This window comes from Ahaetulla prasina, chromosome 11, assembly GCF_028640845.1.
Source record: "Ahaetulla prasina isolate Xishuangbanna chromosome 11, ASM2864084v1, whole genome shotgun sequence".
Classification (NCBI taxonomy): Eukaryota; Metazoa; Chordata; class Lepidosauria; order Squamata; family Colubridae; genus Ahaetulla; species Ahaetulla prasina.
Genome location: NC_080549.1, coordinates 22,592,316 through 22,618,283, shown reverse-complemented (window position 1 = coordinate 22,618,283; position 25,968 = coordinate 22,592,316). Strand labels below are relative to the sequence as shown.

The window sequence follows — 25,968 nt, the reverse complement described above, 5'->3', positions numbered from 1 at the left end:
TATTCATTGTCATGACTGCAGGAGCTTTAAGGAATAGGCTGATCCCCCTCCTCTTTGTGACAGCCCCTCAAATATTGGAAGACTGCAATTATGTCTCCCTTAGTCCATCTTTTCACTAGACTAGACATACCCAATTCCTGCAACCGTTATTCATACATTTTAACCTCTGCCCCGCCCACTCCCAAATCATCTTTGTTGCTCTATTTTGTGACAAAACTGGATGCAGTATTCCAAGGGTGGTCTTACCAAGGCATTATAAAGTGATATTAACACTTCCTGTGATCTTAATTCTATCCCTTTGTTAATGCAGCCTAGGACTACTTTGGCTTTTTTGGCAGCTGCAGCAGACTACTGTATGACATGTATTATAGTTGGAAGAGGGACAGTATTTAAATTTACTGGTGGAAGGTTGAGTTTAGACTGTGACCCTCTTTCTGTGTCAAGGCTTCAACTAATGAACCCAAGCAAATCAGAACTCTGAGACTAAGATCCTTCTCAAGGGTCTTCTTTACTGAGTACATCATATCGGCACAGCTTCAAAGGAAAACCAATTTTAAAACTTTCCCACGGTTTCAGTATAATTAAACTAGGAAACAACCCCATTTCCAAGTGTCACAGGTCACGTTGGCCAATTGAGTAAATTGGTGGGTTCTCCAGACAGTCATTCGCCAACCTTATCTGTTGCCAGTAGAGATGACCTTGGTTCTCACAAGAAAGCTCTCTGTTGTGTCTAGTAAGGCATTCCAACCTCCTTCCCCCTTCCCCTCTGTGTGGCAACTGAGGAACAGAAAAATGGCTGTGACTAGGTACAGTTTAAAGTTGACAATAGGGAGGAATGAAAAGTTTGTGCCATGGCAATTTTTAAAGGATTTTGATAAGCAAAAAGGTTGGGTGTGGACTTAATAACACAAATAAACCAGTTTTAGACAAATTAGTCCAATGAGCATGAAGTGGACAATTTTTAATCTGTTTTCAAACGACAGCAGCAAAAACCAGCACCAACAAAAATGTGTGTCTTACAAAATGATTGCATTGAGAAATAAAAAGCTTGCAGATTGGGAAATTAAACCCCAATAGCGCTTATAAGAAAAGTTTAATTGCATCCAGTTTTGGTTGCCATGCTGTAAAAAAGATGTTGAGACTTTGGGAAGAGTGCAGAGAGGAGCAATAAAGATGATTGGGGGACTCTAGGCTAAAACATATGAAGGATGGTTGCAGGAATTGGGTATGTCTAGTTAAATGAAAAGGACTAGGGGTGATATGACAGCAGTGTTCCAATATCTAAGAGATTGACATAAAGAAGAGGAAGTCAACTTATTCTCTGAAGCATCTGAAGGCAGACAAGAAGCAATGGATGAAAATTAATCAAGGAGAAAAGCAATCTGGAACCAAAGACAAATTTCCTGACAGAAAAATAAATCAGTGGAATGACTTGCCTCCAGATGTTGTGAATGCTCCAACACTGGAAGTTTCTAAGAAGAGATTGGACAACTATTTGTCTGGAATGGTATACGGTTTCCTGCTTGAGCAGGTGGTTGGATTAGAAAACTTCCAAGGTCTCTTCCAACTCTGCTATTCTGTTATTCTATTAAAAACACCTTGGGTAATGAGAGCACCTGTCAGCCTCTATGATACTTGCTTGCTATTGGTTGCCATAGTAATGGGAGCGGGTGTATAGGTATTTGGGAGGACGAAGTGAGCTGGTGGAGATGTCTTGTGATGTGACCGAAAGGGAGGAAAAGGGAAGAATATTCTCATTGTCTTCGGCGCAGCTGAATGGACTTATTGATAGCCACCCAAGGTCAAACGTTCTGGCATACCAGATGGATAGGACCATCTGAAGATGCACCTCACATGACAACTTGGGGAGCTGAGGATTGGACATTCAGCCAGGGTCCTTGGGGGGAGGGATTTGGGAATACTTTCAATATGTAATTTTTTCACCTATTGCCTCAGGTCTTGTTTTCTTTTCGTTGCTATCAGTTCATGCTCAGTAAAAGTACCTTTCTCTACAAACATGGAGTTGGGGTTTTTCTTCCTTGAGTTTTGAACACCTGACATTAAGCAAGATCTGCTTTAACAGCCATCCTGGGGAAAACTCTGCTTTGGGGACTGAGCAAACAATGTCTGACCAAGGCAGCGACCAAGGGGACAGGGAAGCGGCTGTCTCAACTTATCCCCCCACAGTCCTGCTGGAGCTGGTAAGCTTCAGAGTAGATGTCTGAACTGCAGATTAAGGAAACACCGGTCTGAGCCAAGTGGTCGCTGGGTGTTGTGTCTTGCCCGCCCTCAGAGCAGCCGGGGCCTTCTTACCTGCTCCCCAACACTGAGGAATGTATGCCTTCCGGCCCAAGTCCTGGCTCCATGCCCCCACAAACTGCAGAAGAAGGAGCATCTCCCTGCCCCAGCCCTGACTCCATGCCCAGGCAAACGGAGCAGCTAGACCCCTCCCCCTCATCCACAGCAGGTGAGCCTGAGGAGGGTTTACTCCCAAGAACAGCTGATTGGAGTGACCCTCGCATCAGAAGATTGGAGAGGCGGAGGCAACAGAAGGAAGGGAGGGGCAGGCCTTAATGAGTGCTGAGTCATGGAGCCACACTCCATGGCCTATATAAAGGAGCTACTTTCTGGCAGTCTCTGAGTCAGGCAAAAGTCAAACTTATCTTGCTGAAGTCACTTACTGGTCTCCTGCCTGCTCTGAGGACTTTGCTAGGACTTTGGGCAGAGCTGCAGAGGCAAGCCTGATTCGGATTTCCCGGACCCAGCCGTCAGCGGAGGAGTGGGACACGACACTGGGTATGGTCCGGATGGAGATATCAGAGGAGAATCCTCCCGGAATCTGCCAGCTGCCAGATGCCGGTGGGGAGAAGCAGCCTGGCAGGAAGCTGACAAAGAATACCTCCTGGTGACTCAAGCCCTGCACCTCCTGAAAGAAGCCCTTGAAAGTCAGAGAGCACGTGAAAGGAATGCCTTGCCTGTGCATGAGGAGGTTGAACATATGGGGTGGGGGGAAGCAGAAGCCTCTGCATGCCCAGAAGAGATGCCTAGAGCTTGGCCAGAGCTAGCACAGGCTGCTGGGACTCAAATGATGGCTGAAGTCCAGGCCACCCCCTGTGGGGTGGGGGTAGTCCCCTGGAGGCGTCAAATTCCAAAGGTTCCTCAGCTAGCAGTTCTACGCCAGGTGGCTTTTGAGAAACTGAAATGATTATTTGAAGCTAAACCTGTTCTTAAGCACCCCAACATGGGGGTCCTCTTCGTAGACCAGGCTAATGCCAGAGATGTGGCTGTGGGGGCGGTGCTACTTCAAACAAATGCTGAGGGAACTTTACAACCCTGCGCCTACACCTCCCGGAAATTAATTGAAACTGAAAGGAGATGGGCAATCTGGGAGAAGGAGGCTTTTGCTGTCCACTGGGCCCTGTTAACCTGAAGGCATTTCCTCAAAGGGGTGAAAATAAGAACTTAGAGGTCCTAAAAATGCCCCAGAAGTTGTTACCCAAACAAGTCCATTGGGCACAACACTATAATCGCTTCAATTTCTCTCTGCACTACCTCCCTGGAGGAAAGAACTTTATGGCAGATGCTCTCTCGAGATTGCCTCAATACAATAGCACATTGCCAGAAGTAATCTGCCCGATTATTCCCTTGAAGCAGCTGGCTGCTCCTGTTGTCACTAGAGCCCAGGCAAAAGGGGACCTGAAACTATCCACTGACTTAAGCTAGCAGTTAAAGGAAGCTGTAAAGACTGATGAGTGGTTCATATCCCACTCCAATGAGTGTACTGTTCGTGATGGTCTTGCATGGGTGGGGGCCAAGTTGTATTTATTTTATTCAATTTTATTCAATGTCCCTGCCAGCCTGAGGGGAGCAGTGTTACAACAATCAGATGATGCAAAAGCTGCTGGGCATTTTGGGTTTGTGAAGACATTACACTTAGTTAAATGATAGTTCTGGTGGCCCTCCCTAAAGAAGGACATAGAGGCATGTGTTGCTAGCTGCCCTGTATGTGCTTCTGCAAAGAGGCCACCTGGGAAGCTGCCTGGGTTACTCCAGAACATTCCCAGACTTGGAGAGCCTTGGAAGGAGATATCAATGGACTTTATTGTTGAACTACCCAAAAGTGGAGGAAATACAGTCATTTGGGTGATTACAGATTTATTCTCCAAACAGGTGCACTTTGTTCCATATCCCAAGATTCCCTCATCAAAGATGTTGGCTGAACTGTTTATTCAATATGTGTATAGATTACATGGTGTTCCTGAACGAATAATCTTGGACAGAGGGGTTCAGTTCATCTCCCACTTCTGGAGGGAGTTCCTGAGGTGGTTAGGATCCGCTCAAGGGCTAAGTTCCTCCCACCATCCTCAGACAAATGGGGCTTGTGAAAGAACTAACTTGGTGCTAGAACAATACATCAGATGTTATGTAAATTACCAGCAAGATAACTGGGCAGACTTACTGCGGTTTGCAGAGGTCACCTATAATAACTCCATACATAGTAGTACCGATTTTATATCATTCAAGGTGGTGTCTAGTCAGGACTTTGTGTCCATCCCAGAACTACTGCAGGAAAAACCTCAAATCCCTTCCTTGGTGGACTGGATTGAGCAGCTTTAATTTACCTGGCCCGTAATTCGTAAGGTGTTAGACGAGGCTCACCAAGCCCATAAAAAACAGGCTGATAAGAAAAGAGCTATGCCAATGGACTACCAAGTGGCGGATAGGGTTTTCCTCTCCACTAAGTGTCTACAAACTACCCAAAAGTCACAAAAACTTTCCCAATGGTACGAGTTGTAAACCCAGTCATGGTACAGTTAGAACTACCCAAAAGCCTCCGGAGGATCCACCCAGTGCTTCATGTTAGTTTACTAAAACCTGAACATACCTCCTCGATTCGCCTGGACCAAACACCTCTCCAGTTCCCTTCCTCATCGAAGGAGAGCAACATTTTGAGGTCAAAGAGATCCTTGATTCTAGAAAACATAGGGGGAAAGTACAGTATTTGGTGGCTTGGAAACATTTCCCTTCCTTTCAATCTGAATGGGTGAATGAGCAAGATGTCAGAGCTCCAAAACTTTTAGTTATTCCACTCCAAATACCCTGATAAGCCTTAATTGTATTCGTCTATATGTATTATCTATATTTTGATACTTTTGGGAGGTATCTACCCTGTCCATTTTGTTTTATTTTGTTTCCTAGGACTAAAGTCTCTTCTGCAGGAGGGCCGAATGTCAGTCTCTATTATGCTTGCTTGCTATCGGCTGCCATAGTAATGGGGGGTGGGGAAGTGAGCTGATGGATATGTCTAGTAATGTGACTGAAAGGGCGGAAAAGGGAAGAATATTCTCATCATCTTTGGCGCAGCTAAATGGACTTGTTGATAGCCAGTCAAGGTCAACCATTCTGGCATACCATATGGATGGGGCGATCTGAAGATACACCTCACATGACACCTTGGGGAGCTGGGGATTGGATATTCAGCCAGGGTCCTTGCAGAGAGGAATTTGGGAATACTTTCAATATGTAATTTTCACACCTATTGCCTCAGAGCCTGCTTTGTTTTCATTGCTATCAGTTCATACTCAGTAAAAGTACCTTTCTCGGACTTCCGGTATGGCTCCGCTTCGTGGAGAGCAGCTATGATTTAGCTGCTAACTCCCTAGTCAGTAGAGCTGTCAGGACATCATAAATCTGGGTCCGACAGCTTGGAATTCTCTCCTTCGGGCAAAGAAGGAAAGATGAGCATTCAGGTTTGAAGTTGAGACACCCTAATAAGCTTTTAAGGGGAGTTCTCCTTCCATAGCCTGATAAGCTCCTGGCTGGGCGAGGCTTCTGCCTTTATGGTGGACAAACGAAGCGTCCAATTTCCATGGCTGGAGTTGATTTATGATGGACTGTAACGTGGATGGAGCAGAAACTGGAGTTTTAACACTTGTTTGTAAGAAGACTGCAAGCCCCTGAGGATATATTTGCTGCGAAGATAGGAGAGAAGAAAGCAAATGGTGGTTTTGTGGAATGTGTGTATTGAAAACAAAAGTTAAAGCTAACAGCTAGTGTCAAAATAGAAGATATATAGGAATGATTAAATGGAAGAAATGAGAATCTTATGATTTATATTTTTTCTTCTTCTTTGGGATTATAGTGATTTAGAAGAAAAGTTTTTTTAATTTTTCTTTTTTAATTTTTTTTTTCTTCTTCTTGGTCCATTATCAAGCTATATATATATTTTTTTTTAAAATGGCTTTTAAGCAAATAGTCCCAAAAGTCATTAAAAACTTTGAAATTTCTTCAGCTCAGATTCAAAAATTAAAAGAAGAAATTAAAAAGGAATTAAGAAATTCTTTACAGGAGTTTTTGGAGAGTCATTTTTTAGAAATAGATCAAAAATTTGATGAAATAGAGAAAGAGATGTTGGATTTTTAAGGAAGTGGTGGAAGAGCAGAAGAGGGAAATGAAAATGGTAAAGGATGCAATTGCGCAAATATTGAGCTCTTGTTTTCAGATGGAGGATGATCTTGCAGAAATTAATAAAGCTAATTTAGAGTTGCAAAGGAAAATAGAAGAAACTCAAAAAAATCAAAACAATTGGAACTTAGATAATAAGATGGAAGATATACAGGCAAAAGTAGATAGGGCAAATGAAGAAAGAGTAATATTACAATATAGATTAATGGAATATGCTATAAGGGTGAGGGGGTTGAAACAAAATAGGAAGGAAAATTTAAAGGAGATTTTTATGCAAGCCTTTGCTCAGATAAAGGGTGTGGAGCTGGAAGATTTTGAGACTAATATTGAAAGAATTTATCGTGTTAATTCTTGGTGGGCAAGACAAAATAGAGTACCGAGGGATGTGGTTATTTATTTTACAACTAAAAAGGTTAGGTATGAAATTTTGCAAGCCTTTTATAAAAATAAATTCCAAATATTGGGACAAGATATAAAAATGATGAAGGAAATTCCTCCTAAAATGTTAAGAAAGAGAAGAGAATTTGCTTTTTTAGTGGATGAGTTTAAGAAACATCTGATATATTTTAGATGGGAAGTCCCAATGGGTTTGTCAGTGAATTTTAGAGGCAGAAAGTATTTTCTTAATTCAGTTATGAAAGCGAGACATTTTTATATTAATGTTTTAAAGAGTGGGAATCCTTTGTTGTTAGATGCTAAGTTAATTGGTTTGGAAATGATGGAAAATAGAATGGGAGAGGGGAGGAATGTTTAAGATGTGAATATGATGATTATGGTTAATTTTTGGAATTGATTTGTTTAGGATATAAATTATAGGATTTTTGTTATTTGCTATTCGTATGGTATAAATTTATGGGATGATATTGTTCAATTATGAAGGATGGAAAGTGAAATTTATGAATTTAGATAATGTGGATGTAATGATTTTAACTGCTTACTGTTATATTGTGGATGTAGTTTAAATGATTATTTGTTTTAAATGACGTTTATAGACAGTAAAAGTTACGAAGTTAAGCTGGAAATACTATATTTGAGAGATTTTATTCGAAATGATATTTGATTGATGGAGTAGTATTGGAAGATTGGATATTAAATTTTATGACAATTGAAGAAATATATAAGTGATGAAAATTTGAATTTGAGAAGCTGGATTGTAAATTAAGAAATGGACTTATGAAATTTGAAGGAATATACAAATGGCTGAAAAAAAATTGAACTTTAGAAGATGGACTAATTTTTAAAATGGACTGTAAGAAGAACGGACATTAAATGTTATGGCAATTGAAGAAATATATAAGTGATAAAAATTTGAGTTCGAGAAGATGGACAGTAATTTGAGAAATGGATTTATGAAATCTGAAGGAATATACAAGTGGGGGGGAAAATTGAATTTGAGAAGATGGCTTAATTTTAAAAATGGACTGTAAGAAGAAGTAATATGTGAAGTTGGTATTGCTTCTTTTCTTCTTTTTTTATTATTCTTTCCTATCTTTTTATTTTTATTGTGAGGGGATCTAAAGTTTTAAATTTTTAAAGGTGGGAGGTTATGTATATTTTGTATACTTTAGTTTGTGATTGTTGGTCATAATACCCGGTATTTGCTCTGGGAAGTCTGGGGGAAGGGGAGGGGGGAAGGGGAAATGATACATGGATTGATTATTAATGTACAGTAATTTTGAAGATATGAAATTAAAATTTAAATGATATTGGGGATGCTCGACTGCCATTTCAGGAAGAAAAGGAGAGAGGAGTAGAAGGAGGGAAGAAAGTAGGTAGGAATGAGTACAGAAGGAGGAGGGGAATAAGAAGGTTAGATAGGGTGGAAGAAGGGAGGAGTGGAGAAGGAGGAGAGGAAGTAGTAAAGTGAAGGAGATGAGGATGGATGGGAAAGTAGTAGAGGGTAGAGAGGGAGGTTGTGAAGAAAGGAAGTGGCAATCGGGCAGGCCTGAATCAGTAATAAATAAAAATTTAATGATTAATGATGGATAATAGTTTGTACATAAATATGATGTTGCAAAATGGAAATAAAAATTATTTATAAAAAAAAAAAGTACCTTTCTCTACAAACATGGAATTGGGGTTTTTCTGTCTTGAGTTTTGAATGGAGCACACCTGACAGCACCTGGGATGTTCTAAGGTTAGCTGAAGCATCATGGATCTTGTAATTTTTTGCCACAAAATTTTTGTGATGGGTAGTGGAAAAGATCCAGGGGAAATCTGGAAAGCCAAATGGGTTGCTGAATACCCAGACGTAGGAAGACATATAAATGACCCCACAAAAAAAGGTGCCCGGCTTTTTTTCCATTTTTTTTAATTTTTCCATAATATTTCCAACAATTTAACCAGTGTACAATACATTCAATTATCCACCATTTATTCCTCCCCATAAATTATGCTCAATCGGACCTGCCCAGTTGCCACTCCCTTCCTTCAACCTTTCTACCCTTCTCTACCTTCTTTTACTTTCTCCACCTTCCTCCACCTCACTTTCCTACTTCCTCTCCTTCCCACTTCTCACTTCCATCCTTTCTAACCCACTCACTTCCCCTCCTTCTTCTCCCCCTACTACCTATCTACCTACTTTCTTCCTTCTCTCTTCTCCTCTCTCCCTACCCTTTCCTTTGTGGAGTGGTTGCTGAGCAGGCCCAACTTTGCACCATTCCAACTTAATTAATTCTTCAATTATTCGTGTACATTGGCAATCAATCAATTTATAATCTTCCCCCTTCCACCACCACCCTTTCCCCTCCCCCCCCAAGATTTCCCAGAACAAAATACAGGGTATTATATCTAACAAACATAATCTAAAATATAACATAAAACATAATCCTCAGTCCTTTCACACCTGCCCACTATCAATTTCCTTCTTTCTTAAACTTACTAATACAAAACAAATCCTAGCTTCACTCTAAAGCTAATTGGTATTTTTTAATCTGATACTTATTTTGAATGTAATCAATCCACTTTCTCCATTCCAAACTATATTTTTCTTGTGTATAGTCTTTCAAGAAGGCAGAAATTTTTGCCATTCTGCTAAATTGGATACTTTACTAGTCCATTCTCCAATTGTAAGTAAGTCTTCTTTCTTCCAATATTGTGCAATCAATAATCTCGCAGCAGTTATTAAGTTCAAAATCAATTTAGTCTCTATAACTGTACAGTCTGAAATTATTCCTAATAAAAAAAACTGTGGAGTAAACTTAATCTTCTTTTTCAAAATGTTCTGCATGATCCACCATATTTTAATCCAAAAAGCTTTAACTTTTTTACAGGTTCACCATATATGATAATAAGTAGCATCCTCACAATCACATCTCCAACATTTTGCTTTCACATTTGGATACATACACGGCAATTTTTTCGGATCTAAAGCCACCTATAAAACATTTTATAAAAGTTTTCTCTTAGATTTTGTGTTTGTGTAAATTTAACATTCCTCACCCAAATTTTTTCCCATGTGTCTAGCATTATTGGTTGTTGGAAATTTTGTGCCTATCTTACCATACAATCTTTAACCAACTCTGTTTCTGAATCAGTTTCTACCAATACATTATATAATCTCTTTATATGCTCTTGACCTTGGTCTTTTATTTGTTTTACCAAGTTATCATCACTTTGCCTAATACCAATTTTCTGATCTATTTTCCATCTAGTTTGCAGTTGTCCATACTGTAACCATGTATAATTCCTCCCTTCTTCCCTCAATTTTTCCCTAGATTTTAATTGTAATTCCCCCTTCTCCATTATCAAAAGCTCTTTATAAGTAATAAACTCCACTTTTTGAAATATATTTATATTCTCTATCATATGTCTGGGGATTGCCCATATTGATATCTTACCATCTAACTTATAGATGGCATAAATAGTGGTTTTTAAATTGGGGTTTTAGTAATATTTTAAATTTTTAAATCTTTTAATTACCGGCCATTTAGTAATAGTTTATTTTAATTTCTTTTAATTGTATATACTCTGTATTTTATTTCGGCTGTACACCGCCCTGAGTCCTTCGGGAGAAGGGCGGTATAAAAATTTAATAAAATAAATAAATAAATAAATAATAAATATTGGTATTTTTTCCAAACCCTCAACAAAGCACTTCTAACCATATTATTCTTAAATGTCTTATCAATTTTCTTGTCATATAATACATATTCATGCCAACCATATAACAAACCATAACCTTCTATATTCAAAACCCTTTCCTCTGTTAAATTAATCCAATCAGAAATTAAAGATAAGGCGACTGTTTCATAATACAATTTCAAATTAGGCATTTTTAAACCCCCTCTTTCCCTAACATCTTGCATTATTTTTAACTTTATTCTCGGTTTTTTACCCTTCCACACAAATTTACTAATCCCTTTTTGCCATTCCTGTAAGTTTGCTTCTTTCTTCAATATTGGTATCATTTGAAACAAAAATAAAAATCTAGGCAGAACATTCATTTTTATAGCTGCCACTCTTCCCAACAATGATAATTGTAATTTCTTCCAATTCTCCATTTCTTTAATTATTTTCCGCCACAGTACCTCATAGTTATTTTTATATAATTTCACATTCGATGCAGTAATATATACTCCTAGATATTTAACCTTTTTTACTACTTCAAATCCAGTTATTCTTTCTAATTCTTCTTTTTGATGTATATTCACATTTTTAATTATCATTTTTGTCTTCTGTTGGTTCACTTTAAACCCAGATACCTTACTATACTGATCAATTGTCTCCTTTAAATATATAGCTGAATGTATTGGTTGAGATAAAGTAACAATCAGGTCATCTGCAAACGCTCTTAATTTATAATCTTGATTTTTAATTCTAATTCCTGTTATTCGATCTGAACCACGTATATTACTCAATAATATTTCCAAAGTTAAAATAAATAATAACGGTGACAAAGGACATCCTTGTCTAGTCCCTTTCTCAATCTTAAAAGTCTCTGTTAATCCACCATTTACTATTATTTGTGCTGTTTGCTTTCGATATATAGCCATAATTGTTTGGATGAAATAGTCCCCAAATTGCATTTTTTCCATTACTTTAAATAAAAACTGCCAATCCAATCTATCGAAAGCTTTCTCTGCATCCAAAAAGAAGAGTGCTGCTAAAAGGTGCCAGGCTTTGAACTGCCACGCCAGCAATGGACAATCCTGAATAGGATTTGCACTTCACACGGCATCTGCTAGGATCTGTATAAACAGGGCATAATGTTCTCCCCTTGGTGTGACTGCAGGGTCCTGACCAGCTGTAAACTGAGGGCGTATACCAGTCCAATAGCTGATTTCTTTTAATATAAACTATGCTGTGCATCAATAGTTATATGGCCTAGGCATTGGTATTTGAGTATAGATCTTTCTAACATTTATATTTTATTGTGTTTTACTAATCTAGAGTGAAATGTTACTATACATATTGCTAGTTCATGTATGATATGCCATACACTAAATCAGGAATGGGGAAGACAGCTCCTTTATGACCTGTGGACCTGTCTGGCTCAGGAATTCTGGGAGTTGAAGTCCCTAGTTCATAAAGGGGCCATTGTTCCCTACCCTTATGCTAAATAAATAAATAGGTGCAGGCTGGAGGCTGCAAAACAGGTTGAGTGTGCCATAGTTCTCTTGGACCATAGATTAACCCCCTTCCTCCTCCCCCAGCATAAATACAGCAAATCCCTTATTTTGTTCTTCCAATTGTCATGGCTCTCACTTGTTGCAACTGTACTCTTATCCACCTTTTCTTTTTTTTTCTCCCCTTCTCTCTCTCTCTCTCTCTCTCTCTCTCTTCCTCCCTCCCTCCCTCTCTCTCTCTCTCTCTCCAGTTTGTTGCTCAGCCCAACTGCCAGCAACTACTAGCAACGCTTTGGTATGACGGCTTTCCCGGATGGCGGCGAAAGCATTGGGCAGTCAAGCTTTTGACCTGTGTCACTATTGGACTGCTGTTTCCAGTGCTTTCTGTGGCTTATTTGATGGCACCCAAGAGCAGGCTGGGTCTGTTCATTAAAAAGCCATTTATCAAGTTTATCTGCCACACAGGCTCTTACCTTACCTTCCTCTTCATGCTACTGCTCGCATCCCAGCACATTGTCAGGACAGATCTACACATGCAAGGACCTCCTCCTACAGTGGTGGAATGGATGATCCTCCCATGGGTTTTAGGTAAATCAATGAAGGCATGAAGGGTTAACGAAAAGTGCTTATAGATTAATTTTGATGGGAATGCTGTTTTGTTCCATGCAAATAAATTTGGCCAATAAGACAATGTCAGAACCAACAGCTGCTGTCTCTTCTATGGGAAAAAGGCTACCTCCTTCTCCACATTTAACCTTTAACCTTAACCAAAATTGCAACTTCTCTGTTGCAATTTTGAAACCAGTGGAAAGAACATCCCATCCCATTCCATTGTCTATGGAGAGTGTCAGTCATCCAGATCATGGTTGTCCCAAAAGTACTTTTTCAAGAGGTAACCAGACCTTCTTTGTTTTTCCTTGAAGACATTTTGAACCTCATCCAAGAGTCTTCTTCAGTTTTGAAGAACTAAAAGTCCAAAGAAAGTCCATTTGCCACTTGAAAAAGCACCTTTGAGAATCCCGTACCATACCATCCTTAATAGTATAATGCAAACTTCAGTTGTGGAAACAGATGTAGAGGTAGGAAGGACAATTAGAATGACTATATCTTTATCAAGAGACAATGACTATAGTTATTTAGGCTTTTTGGACAGATTAATGTGTGAAACAGAAACAAGACAATTTACTTAGATATCCTTGGATCTGATTTACAGGACTCTTGATTGAATTAGAAGGATTAAGATGGTGAAGGAAGATATTATATATAGTAATATCCATCCAGGAATCTTACAGAAAAATTAGTATGTTTTACTATATCTTATCTTGCAGTTTAACTTTACATTAAAGGGAGGGACCTGAAATGTTTTCAATGCTGGATTACAAGTATTATCAGTAATGTTCATGTTGACTGAAGCTTCACTGAGCTGAAGATCAAATAACATGTAAAGGATGACTGATTCCTCATCTCTGTAGAATATTCTTCTTGTTCATGACATGTGAATGAAATACTATACATGAACAAATGTTCAGTAAATATATACATTTAATTGGCTAAATTAATTAATTAATTAATTTATTTATTTATTATTTACATTTCTATACCGCCCTTCTCCGAAGACTCAGGGCGGTTTACAGGCAAGTTAAAAAGACATATACAAAAATTAAAACACAATATTTGAAATTTAAAAATCTGAAACCATAAGGCTGAATATTAAAATAACAAGAAATAAAACCACTCAATTAAAAATTACTCTTAGGCCAACCCTGCTCGTTGAAACAAAAAAGTCTTGAGCTCGCGCTTAAAGGCCCGGAGGTCGGGAAGAAGGCATAGCCCCAGGGGCAGTTCGTTCCATAGGGTAGGTGCCCCAACAGAGAAGACTCTCCCCCTGGGGGCCGCCAGCCGACATTGTTTAGCTGACGGCACCCCGAAGAGACCCTCCCTGTGGGAGCACACAGGTCGATGGGAGGCTATTGGCGGCAGTAGGTGGTCCCGTAAGTAACCTGGTCCTATGCCATGGAGCGCTTTAAAGGTGATCACCAACATCTTGAATTGCACGCGGAAGACCACCGGCAACCAGTGCAGCTTGCGTAGGAGAGGTGTTATATGGAAGCTCCGAGACGCTCCCTCTATCCCCCGCACAGCCGCATTCTGTACCAGTTGAAGTCTCCCGGTGCTCTTCAAGGGGAGCCCCATGTAGAGAGCATTGCAGTAATCCAGGCAGGAGGTAACGAGGGCATGAGTGACCGTGCATAACGAATCCCGGTCCAGGAAGGGACGCAGTTGGCGGATCAGGCGAACCTGATAAAAGCTTCCCTGGCAACGGCCGTCAAGTGTTCTTCCAACAACAGCCATGCATCCAGGAGAACGCCTAAGCTGCGAACCAACTCCCTGGGGGCCAGTGACTCGCCCCCCCACAGCCAGCGACGGAACTAGCTGACTGTACCGGGACGCCGGCATCCACAGCCACTCCGTCTTGGATGGGTTGAGTCGAAGTCTCAATAAGTAAGGGATTTGACCAACTTGTAGAATGTGACTCTGAGTGATAAACAAAAATAAAACCAAAATCACAATTTCCCAACAAATTGACAACATATATATATGTCACAAACCGTTTGTTCTGATTTGGCTTATTTCTTGGCATTATGTACACTCTCTTGATGTTGCATGGTTAGATAAAAGAACCCAGAAAATCATCACAGATTTAAACAGGATTCGATTTGGTTAGTAGAGGAATTGGAGACTATCAAGAAATCCTTGAATTGTAAGTTAGCAAGGAAGTTGGGAGAAAAAAATACCCTGGGATACAGCAGCAAATCCCTTTCATATTCCTCCCTAGAGAACTCCAGAGATCTGTTACAAAATCCATAGCAATCTATCTCAGCTCAAGAATTTGACTTTTCTTCCCTCTGGATATAAAGTCAAAGTGATGCCTTTCTAATATAATAGAATGCTTCAACTTACTGCAGTTCAAAGGATCATACGGGAAATTAACACACAATCAAAGAACTGCAAGGGAAGGAGGTGAACAGTTGTAGATTTCATCCATGCCTTCCTAATTCATGTTTGATGAACCTCCTCAGATCTGTGAATCCATAGTACAAAGGAAGTGGAAATCTGGTGGTTTCTGCTATATAGCTCAGAGTCATAAATCCTATGCTACACAAAGTCAAGTAATATTACATAACCCACAACTCAAGCTGCATTGCAGTTAACTTAAGCAAACTTGTAACTGAGATGTGGATCCCAGTAATTCCAATTTGGCATATTTCAGGGCATATTCTTGGATGCAAAGAGGTGAATGTAACCACAGATAACTTAAAAGCACCATAGAGTGGCTAAGTTGATTGGTTGATTGATTGATTGTATGCCATCAGGTTATCACCAACGTCTAAATTCTCACTCATCCAGGTCATGGTTATCCCAAAGGTGCTTTTCAAGAGGCAACTGGACTTTCTTGGTTTTACCTTGAAGATGTTTCGCTTCTCATCCAAAGAGCTTCTTCAGTTCTGACTGAATGGTGGAGAATGAATGGTGGAGAATGGAAGTCAGTCAGAACTGAAGAAGCTTCTTGGATGAGAAATGAAGCATCTTCAAGAAAAACAAAGACAATCCAGTTGCCTCTTGAAAAAGACAACCAACCTGATTCTTTAGATCATCCAATAATCGGCTGCCAAATAAGCTTAAAATGCTGAGTTGATTTCTACTGTCATATTTTGGTATGAAATGGTGGGGATAGAAATTGTTACCGTTATGATAATTATGCCATTTTGTTTTGCCATGTAGCTCTTATTCATTGCTCTGTCATCAACTCACACAATTATATTTTCATTTATACTTATATTTATAGTTTTTGCCTTTGGCTTGTAGCGTCATCAAAGCCAGCTGAAAGTCAAATTGGCAGATGGTGACGTCACAGTATTTCCCTCTAATTTTAGTGTATTTCTGAACCTTTCATTAAAATAATTGTAAAATAGCATCAAAAATAAATTTTATTTATTTAAGAAAATTTATATGGCCACCTAATTCACTCTCAGTGACTCTGTGGCTTACAAAGATAATAAAACATAAATATTTAATAAGATAAAATACAAGTGGTTCTTGACTTACAACAGTTTGTTTAGTGACTGTTCAAAGTTACAACAATACTGAAAAAAAAACAACTTATGATTATTTTTCATACTTACGATCCTTGCAGAATCCCCATGTTCACGTGATCAAAATTCAGCCGTTTGGCAACTGACTCACAGTTGCAGAGTCGCCAGGTCATGTGATCCCCTTTTGTGACTTTCTGACAAGCAAAGTCAATGGGGAAGCCAGATTCACTTAACCGTGTTACTAACTTAAGAACAACAGTGATTCACTTAACAACTGTGGTAAGAAAAGTCGTAAAAAGAGGCAAAATTCACTTAACAACTGTCTCACTTAGCAACATAAATTTTGGGCTCAGTTATGATCGGAGGTCAAGGTCTACCTGTATTGCAAATATAGTTAAAATATATGGTTAAAAGTGTAACTAGAAATAAAAAAATATAGTTAAAAAATCCCAATCCATATTAGAAACATCAATCCATATCTTGGTTGTTTAAAGAGTTGGCATGAACTGCCAGAACCAGAATGCAATATAGAACATGGTATCTTAGCCAATTAATTTGACTTTGTGTCTCTATAAAGACAACCCTGAATGATGGCAAAGATTCCTTCTGAACTGAAGAATATTCTCTTTTTTTACAGCCTCTGGTTATATTTAAACTAATAATATGATTCCTTTTCCTTTTGATTTACTTTCATAGAATCTATTTTTGTAAAAAAGAATGAGAAGTTTAGAGTGGATATGTGAGGGGATTCTAAATAAGGAAATGGAATGAAATTATGAACTGTAGTTCCTCACTTTGACAGCTCTTAAAAATGAATCAGAGACTGAATGGATTCTTCAAATTGTAGCTTTGAAATGGAACTTGGGTAAAATAAAGTTGATGCACGCTTGCCAACAATCTTTATTCAATATGTTTCCAACTCAGTTTTCACATCTTTTTTCTGCTTTTGAGAAGAAGAAATCTCTATCTGTATCTACATTGGAAATAAGGCAGCATTCACGGTGATGTTGATGATGATAATCTCACAGTTCCAGTCTCTTTTTCAAAACTCTTTTTAGAACTGAACAGAATAACAGAGTTGAAAGGGACCTTGGAGGTCTTCTAGTCCAACCCACTGCTCAAGCAGGAGACCCTAAACCGTTTTAGACAAACGGTTGTCCTGTCCCTTCTTAATAGTTGGTCTCCCATAAGTAGTAATAATATCCTGAGATTTCTGATAACCCTGGAGAGTTAGAATACAATTAGAGTACAATTCCTTGCAAAACAGTTAATTGGAGGGAGGAATTTTTTTTACAAAATAGTTCCCATTGATGAAAAAGAATTCATATAAGATACTAGCACTTTCTCTGCTGATAGCAGGACAGTAACTATAGTAACAATTCTGATTTTTTTACTGTAACCATAACTCATGGGTTTCTACCTCAAAAGATCCACTACCATCTTAATTGTGCAGCCAAGGAACTGCGGATAGCAAGGAAAATGTACTGGGGTCCTTGGTGGTCTCTGTACTTGGTTGTTTCCTAGCATTCCCTTCATTACGCAAATAGATGACTCTGGTGATATTACTTTGTTGGGTAATGAAAGAAAACTACCACGGTCCTCCTCTTCCTCCTCTCCACAAACCTCCCTGGCCTCCTCCTTTCTAGCCCTGATGATGTTATCTAGTCAGGTAATAAAACACCTTCAAGAAACAACTAAGCTTAGAGAACACCAAAACCCCCACAGTTCTTCTCCTTCTCCTTTTCCTCTCCTCCTCCTCCATCCTACTCTGTTCTAGCACTGATGATGTTATCTAGTTGGATGGTGAAATGTTTTAAAGAAAACAACCAAGTTAAGAGCACCCCAGAATTCAACCCTGAACTCCAAAAATTCTCCTCTATTCATAAGGTTAGAAGAGACTGCTTCTGGCAGCATAAAGCCAGTCTTTCAAATGAAATTCCAAAGAGACAGAAATAGAAGAAAGGAATTGAGAATGCAACCACACATTTTAATGTAGAAGGCTACTGTTAGTGATTGCTATTATTATTAATGTTTCTTTTTTTTCTGAATCACCCAGACTGCTCTCATTTCTCTGTTGGAAAAGCTGCAGGTCCAGACCATCTCATCATTAAACAGGTGCTAAGCAGCACCTCCCATCCATGAACATTTCACTGATTTTTTTTTTCTTTGCTAATAAAGGTCAATTATCTTTCATCAATTGAAAAGGAAATCAGGTTAGGGATATAAAGCAGATCCTATCCTTATGTGGCATTAGCCAGGAATCCTCTGAATTTTGACTGAAACTTTTTAGCCTGAAACTAATAAATATTTGTGCAGCCCTAATGAGAGGACACGGTGGCTCAGGGGCTAGGACGTTGAGCTTGTCGATCGAAAGGTCGGCAGCTCAGTGGTTCGAATCCCTAGTGCTGCCACTCCCGTTATTTGTCCCAGCTTCTGCCAACCTAGCAGTTTCAAAAGCACCTAAAAATGCAAGTAGAAAAAATAGGGACCACCTTTGGTGGGAAGGTAACAATGTTCTGTGCGCCTTTGGCGTTGAGTCATGCCAGCCACATGACCATGGAGACGTCTTCGGGCAGCACTGGCTCTTCGGCTTTGAAACGGAGATGAGCATCACCCCCTAGAGTTGGCAACAACTAGCACATATGGGCGAGGGGAACCTTTACCTTTACCTTTACCTTTACCTAATGAGACAGTGATGAAATACAAGCGAATGAGTATTGTGTCTCCAACTGGCAGAGTTGATCAGTGGTTAGAAATGGGTGGAGATGGTATGGAGAGCCTGTACCCATATTATTCCAATTTCTTCTGTATTTTGTCCATTCTTCTGTTCCTTTTCAGTCTAATTCTTCTTGGAGACCTGTGCATATAAAATTAAGGAAAAAAATTAACAGTAACAAATAGTAATTTTTTAAAAAGAATAAAAAAGCAGTCCAAACAATTGCAATCATTAAACTAGTCAGAGTGATTCAAGATAAAAATTGTAGCAATTACAGAAGTAAAAATAATTACACAGCAAATTTGCTAGATGATAGGCTCAAGATTCAGATGGATCTTAACAGACTTGAACACTGGGCCCTATCTAAAAAAATGAAATTCAATGTGGAGAAAACTGACGAATTACACTTAGGCAAGAAAAACCAAAAGTATACATATAGATTGGGTGAAACCTGGCTTAATAGCAGTAACTGTGAGAGGAATCTTAAAGTCTTAGTGGACAACCAATTAAATATGAGCCAGCAGTGTGTGGCACTGTGGGGCTGTCACAGAGAGGAGGGGGTCAACCTATTTTCCAAAGCACCTGAAGACCATGAACAATAGATGGAACAATGAACAATAGATGGAAACTGATCAAGGAGAGATTCAATTTAGAAATAAGGAGAAATTTTCTGACAGTGAGAATAATCAACCAATGGAACAACTTGCCTTCAGAAGTTGTGGGTGTTTTGGCACTGGAAGCTTTCAAGAAGAGACGGGACAGCCATCCGTCAGAAATGATATAGGGTCTTCTGCTTGAGCAGGGGGTTGGACTAGATGATTACAAGGTCCCTTCCATCTATTCTATTCTATTCTATTCTATTCTATTCTATTCTATTCTATTCTATTCTATTCTATTCCATTCCATTCCATTCCATTCCATTCCATTCCATTGCATTCCATTATATATTCTATTCTATTCTATTCTATTCTATTCTATTCTATTCTATTCTATTCTATTCTATTCTATTCTATTCTATTCTATTCATTATATTATATTATATTATAATTTTATATTCTAACCCTAGCCCTTAGCCACACAAAATCCACGGTAGGGATGAAACTCAGTTTTAGAAGTCAGCCTTCCCAGACTAAAAAGTTTTCAATTACTGCATGGCTAGCAGATCTTAATACAGATAGTCTTCAACTTACGACTACAATTGAGCCAAAACATCTTTTGCTAAGTGAGCTTTGCTCCGTGTCATGACCTTTCGTGGCACATTTGTTAAATGAATCGCTGCAGTGATTAAGTTAGTAACATGCTTGTTAAGTGACTCTGACTTCCCCAATGATTTTGCTTGTCAAAAAAAAAAGAATCACATTACTCTGGGAGACTGCAGCTATCATAAATATGAATCAGTTGCCAAACGTCTGAATTCTGATCATATATTTATATTTTATATATTTATATATTATATTTTATTCAATTTTTATACCGCCCTTCTCCCGAAGGACTCAGGGGAGCACTGCATCGGCTGAAAGTGTAAAAAATGATCATAAGTCACAGGGAAAAACAGAACGTATTTTAAGGATTTTAGAGTGGATTTTAAAATTGACTGAATTAGGAGAGAAATTAGGCAAAATTAACTGCCTTGATTAGAGACAATGGACTAGACAACTTTATAAGGGATTGGAAGCTGTTTGTGGACTTTCTACGCGTTAAATATAATAACAGATGTATTATTAGACAGACTTACTCATCTGGAATATTTATTTAATATAATATTTTTGTTAAATAAGAATGGGAAAGCTTATAACTCTTTGTTGACCCATTATGTAAGGTGGGGGGAGAACTATCTGGGCTTATTTATTTGTTTATTTACTTTTCAGCATCCAGCCAGGGTGGGTTTTTTAATGTTCAATGTTAGATAAATTTGTCATTTGGGGTTTTTTTCTTTTCTGTGCACAAGAAAATTTTTTTCTCATTGTTAGTATTGGATGTTCATTTTCTGTTTATCTGTTTTATTCTTGTTGATAAAAGAAATAAATTAATAAAAATAACTGGTATTTCCCTGCTGTTATGTTTTAATTAACTTTTCCAATGTGTTCTGTTATGCACCCAGTAACAGTGGCTCAAGAGATTTGAAAGTTGTCTTTTCACCCTCCCTCCCCTTACAGGTTTTATTTGGGGAGAAATCAAAGAAATGTGGGATGGCGGCTTTAACGAATACGTGCACGACTGGTGGAACTTGATGGATTTTGCGATGAACTCTCTCTATTTAGCCACCATTTCTCTGAAAATTGTTGCTTATGTCAAGGTACTGTAAATGAGAGCAGTGCGTAGATTTCGTCTGCGTTACGTTTTTATAATTCTTCCATTAAATGACAAGGAAATTGCTTTGGCGTTCTTATTCTCCTCCAAAAAGCCAGAAGGAAATTTCTGCAAAATCCTAAGCACACTGGCATTTAACTTTGCTCTTAGATGGGTGTGTGTGTGCATGCATGTGATGTATGTAAGTGTGTTGCCTTTCATTGTGCAGTCATCTCTCAAGTGTTCTGCTGTTTGCTTAGTTTCCCCCGTTTCCCAAGGGAAGCATAGCAGAAAACAGGGACAGCACTGAGTGGTAACTCAGAGCAATAAAATAAGCTCAAATAGATCCAAAAAGAAAAGAGAAATCTATTGTAAGGCTGTTGTCTCGTCCGATCTCACCACCACAGCCGGGGTCTGCTTATCTGCTTCCAAACGCTGAAGAATGTCCTAGCATGCCTCCCGGCCCCAGCCCTGGCTCCATGCCCAGACAGGCTGAGGAGGGGGCATCTCCCGGCCCCAGCCCTGGCTCCATGCCCAGACAGGCTGAAGAAGAGCAAGTATCTCCAGCCCCCAGCTCAGGCTCCATGCCCAGGCAAACGGAGCAACTAGACCCCGACCCCTCCTCCACAGCATGTGAGCCTGAGGAAGGTCTATTACCAACAGCTGCCGATTGGAGTGACCCTCGCTTCAGAAGGATTGATAGGCGGCGGCGTCAGAAGGAAGGGAGGGGCAGGCCTGGATAAGTGCTGAGTCATGGAGCCACACCCCATGGCCTATATAAAGGATCTGCTTTCTGGCAGTCTCTGAGTCAGGCAAAGTCTAAACATATCTTGCTGAAGTCACTTTCTGGTCTCCTGCCTGCCCTGAGGACTTTGCTAGGACTTTGGCAGAGCTGCAGAGGCACACCTGATTCGGATTTCCCTGACCCGGCCGTCAGCGGAGGAGTGGGACATGACAAAGGCAAATGAAAAGAAGAAGATGAAAAATGGAAGTTGTTTGCAGAGAAAATGAATAGAAAAATGTTTTTGGGATAGTTTTATTATGGATAAGTAAATGTGCACGGCATCCACCACTCTGTTGCATCTCTCTGTGAGGAATGGGACAATGCACCATGACTAACTTGCATGGCTAACTCACTGTGGCCATTTTTCTGCAGCCAACCCACTGCAGGACAACTCACCATGGATAATTCCATGCGGGATAAGTCAATGTGATAAGTGTTATCAACCACTGTTTCTTTAACATTATTTCCATTTTTGTCAATGGAAATAATGTCGAAGAAACAGTGGTGGATAACATTTATTGCACTGAGTTATCCTATGTGGAATTGTCTGTGATGAGTTGTCCCATGGCGAGATGGCCGTGTTTAGTTGGCTATGGCAAGCTGTCCTAGATTCATTTCTGTGGTCCTTAAAGGAAATAGTTCTTACAGGGAACCTCTGCAAATGCTTTTGGATCTTTTCTTTCTGATGCAAATCCCTACCTTTTCTTAGTTTTAACTTCTTTCAGGGTAGCATCTTGATTCATTGGTATTACCCTAAGTTTACCCTGGTTTGCCCCACCTAAGATCAGGAGAGAAGTAGCAGCAGACCTATTTCTAGAACTAAGCAAGAGAATGACCCTTGACATCCTCTGAACAGAAATAAGTCCAAGCCTGCCGACTCAGATCAAGGAACAGCTTTATGGCAACAACATATGTTCTTGAGGGTATACAAGAATAAAACCGAATTAAGAGATGGAGGAAGGAGATCATTGAGGAAGGATTAACATTAAAGGAGGATATGGTTGAAGGATCTGATTTCCCTTATACTACCTGGAGAACCCTGAATAGATTGGGAGTCAGAGTGCCAAAATGTAAAACCAATATGCTTAAGTGGAGGCTCTTAGCAGATCACAAGCAACCAGTGTGAATGTGAAGAGACACAAAGCCCAGCCCATCTGCTGGCATGTTGGCTAATACCAGAAACAATTGCCAGTAATGACTTATTTTTGGTCAATGACTAATTCAAGAAGGTGGCTTTATTCTGGCAGTTTAAAGTTTTATCTAGACATGGAAGAAGAAGAATTACCCTGGTTTAGGAACAGTTCTTCAAACAAACCATGACTATTAATGATGTTTAAAGTTGGGTCTTTGGCTTGCACCAAGTTCAGATGTTGTGTTGCTGTTCCTCTGTTTAGTTATTTAAGAGTTTGGACGCTTCTTCTCAATTACAATTAATGCATAAAAAAATATAAAACTCATATCTGAAACCCAGAACAACAGCCAGTGAAAGAACAATCAATATACTGTAAACAGCTGGACCAGAAAAACTAGCAGAAATAAAATTAAATAAAGACCACATTGCAATGTGAATAAAAAAATACACCATTGAAGCATCTTTGATGCCAAAAAAATAATAGAATAAATGCCAAACTTGTTTCCCTATAAAATTTATTCCAAAACTTTGGGAGGGGGCGGTTATTACTAAAGTAAGCAGGGATTAGCCAGTCATTATTTCCCATCCATTACTGACAGTCCTGGACTTACAACATTTTGTTCAGAGAATGTCTATGGAGATTCTCTATCAACCAGGTCATGGTTGTCCCAAAAGTGTTTTTTTTTTCCCCTCAAAAGGCAACTGGACTTTCAAAGCATGATTTTACAAATGTTAAATTGGCCACTATCAGCAGCTTAATTAAATAAAAGAATCCCCTGTAGATATTAATAGTTCTTCATTTCTGTCATCTATTTGCTTATACAACCAGCACTCTGAGGTCACCATCTTCACTCATAAAAGGTAAAGATTGGAAAACCTCATTGGGAATCAAGCCACAGTTCCTCTGTACTGAACCTAGTGTGCTTTTCAGTAATCCCCTGAAGGTAAGCAAAGTTTGCACACTTTCTAAAAACAATACATGGATCTTTTTGTAAAACTAACTGTTTAAAGTACAGGTAGTCTTCAACTTACAACAGTCCATTTAGTAGGCATTTGTAGTTACAACGGCACTGAAAAATGTGATATGACAATTTTTCACAGTTATGACCTTTGCAGCATCCCTGTGGTGATGTGATCAAAATTCAGACATCTGACATATATGAAATGTCTGGCTCATACTTATGACCGTTGAAGTGTCTCGGGGTCTTGTGAACACCTTTTGTGACCTGCTGACAAGCAAAGTCATGGGGAAGCCAGATTTACTTAACAACTATGGCAAGAAAAGTCATAAAATGGGCCAAAACTCAGTTAACAAATGTCTGGCTTAGCAATAGGAAGTTTGGGCTCAATTGTGGTCATAAGTCAAAGACCACCTGTATAACAAGAGAATGATCTTTTTTGAGCGGCAACTTTTGATTGCTATCTGTGTACTTGCTGTCTTCCTGTCAAACAAACTCCATCTCTGGTTCAAGCAATTATCCTGAGTTCTTTGTAATATCCAGCTCTGATTGAACCAAGAAATTGAAGAAGCTGTGAAGAAGTGAAATGTTTTCAAAGGGAAAAAAAAACCCAAGAAACTCCAGTTGCTTTTTAGAAAAAGCACTTTTGGGACATTTGTTCAGTGACTATTCAAGCTACAATGGCAGCAAAAAAAATGACTCACAACCGGTCGTCACATTTACAACCGCCACAGCATCTCCATAAATGACTTGATTAAAATTTGAGCAGTTAGCAATATTATTTGTGATAGTCGTAGCATCCTGGGGTCATGTGATTAGGAAGAATTAAGGAAAAGGTGACTAATACGAGTATCTAGATCTGGGTTTCACTGTAATTCCATGCGCTTAATTTATAATTTGGCTCTTGGCATTTCAGGGAATCTTGGTTTTTTTTTGTTGTTTTTTGAATTTATATCCCGCCATTCTCTGAAGACTCAAGGCGGTTTACAATATGTTAAGCAGTAGTCTTCATCCATTTGTATATTATATACAAAGTCAACTTATTGCCCCCAACAATCTGGGTCCTCATTTTACCTACCTTATAAAGGATGGAAGGCTGAGTCAACCTTGGGCCTGGGGGGACTTGAACTTGCAGTAATTGCAAGCAGCTGTGTTAATAACAGACAGACTTAGTCCGTTGAGCCACCAGAGGCCCCTTGTTTAGTGAGAATTCGGCATGGCTTGCATGTAGAAGGGGCAGAAATTGAAAGATCTCTTCATCTAATGCAGTGATGGCTAAACTTTTTTTCCTCAGGTGCCAAAAGCATGTGTGCATGCGCCTGCCCATACCCATAATCCAGTGCCCCCACACATGCCTGGCCCCGCTGAGCATGTGCCTGCAATCCCCCTCCTGTGCTTTCCCGCCCTCTGTACTGGTGTGCGTGACCCCCCCTGCCCTGTTTTGGGCCTAGCAGGCCTCCCTAAAGACTCCGGAGGCCAGAAACGGCCCATTTCCAGATGGGCCTAGACTTCCGGTAGGCCCATTTTTCACCCTCCAGAGGCTCTGCATGAGCCCTGTACTTACCTGGCATTCAAAACGGGTGGTGTGGGTCTCCCATCCTGGGAGGGGATGGATGGCCTGAGGATTATGTGTATGTCTCCTGCATGCACGGCAGAGACCCAAAAATTAGCTGGCTGGTGGGAGGTGCGCATGCATGTGTGGTGGAGCTGATCTACGGTGATGGCTCACGTGCCCACAGAAATGCCTCCGTGTGCCACCTGTGGCATGCGTGCCATAGGTTCACCATCACGGACTAATGCATGGAGACCAGTCTGGTTAGAGTGAAAGCAGGGGTGAAATTCAGCAGGTTCTAACAGGTTTTGGAGAACCAGTAGTGGAAATTTTGAGTAGTTCAGAGACCGGCAAATAGCACCTCTGGCTGGCCCCAAGTGGGATGGGATCTTTTCAATGACCTCTATTTT

At 39.6% G+C, this 25,968-nt stretch overlaps 1 protein-coding gene across 1 annotated transcript in view; it reads left to right on the top strand.

Moving 5' to 3' along the window:
* Nucleotides 1-25,968, top strand: part of TRPC5 (transient receptor potential cation channel subfamily C member 5) — a 364,061-nt gene that overhangs the window by 261,084 nt on the left and 77,009 nt on the right. The window contains exons 4-5 of the mRNA XM_058154565.1: nucleotides 12,284-12,620; nucleotides 20,999-21,138. Of these exons, the coding sequence (XP_058010548.1) occupies nucleotides 12,284-12,620; nucleotides 20,999-21,138 (477 nt within the window). The remainder of the gene's footprint in view (nucleotides 1-12,283; nucleotides 12,621-20,998; nucleotides 21,139-25,968) is intronic.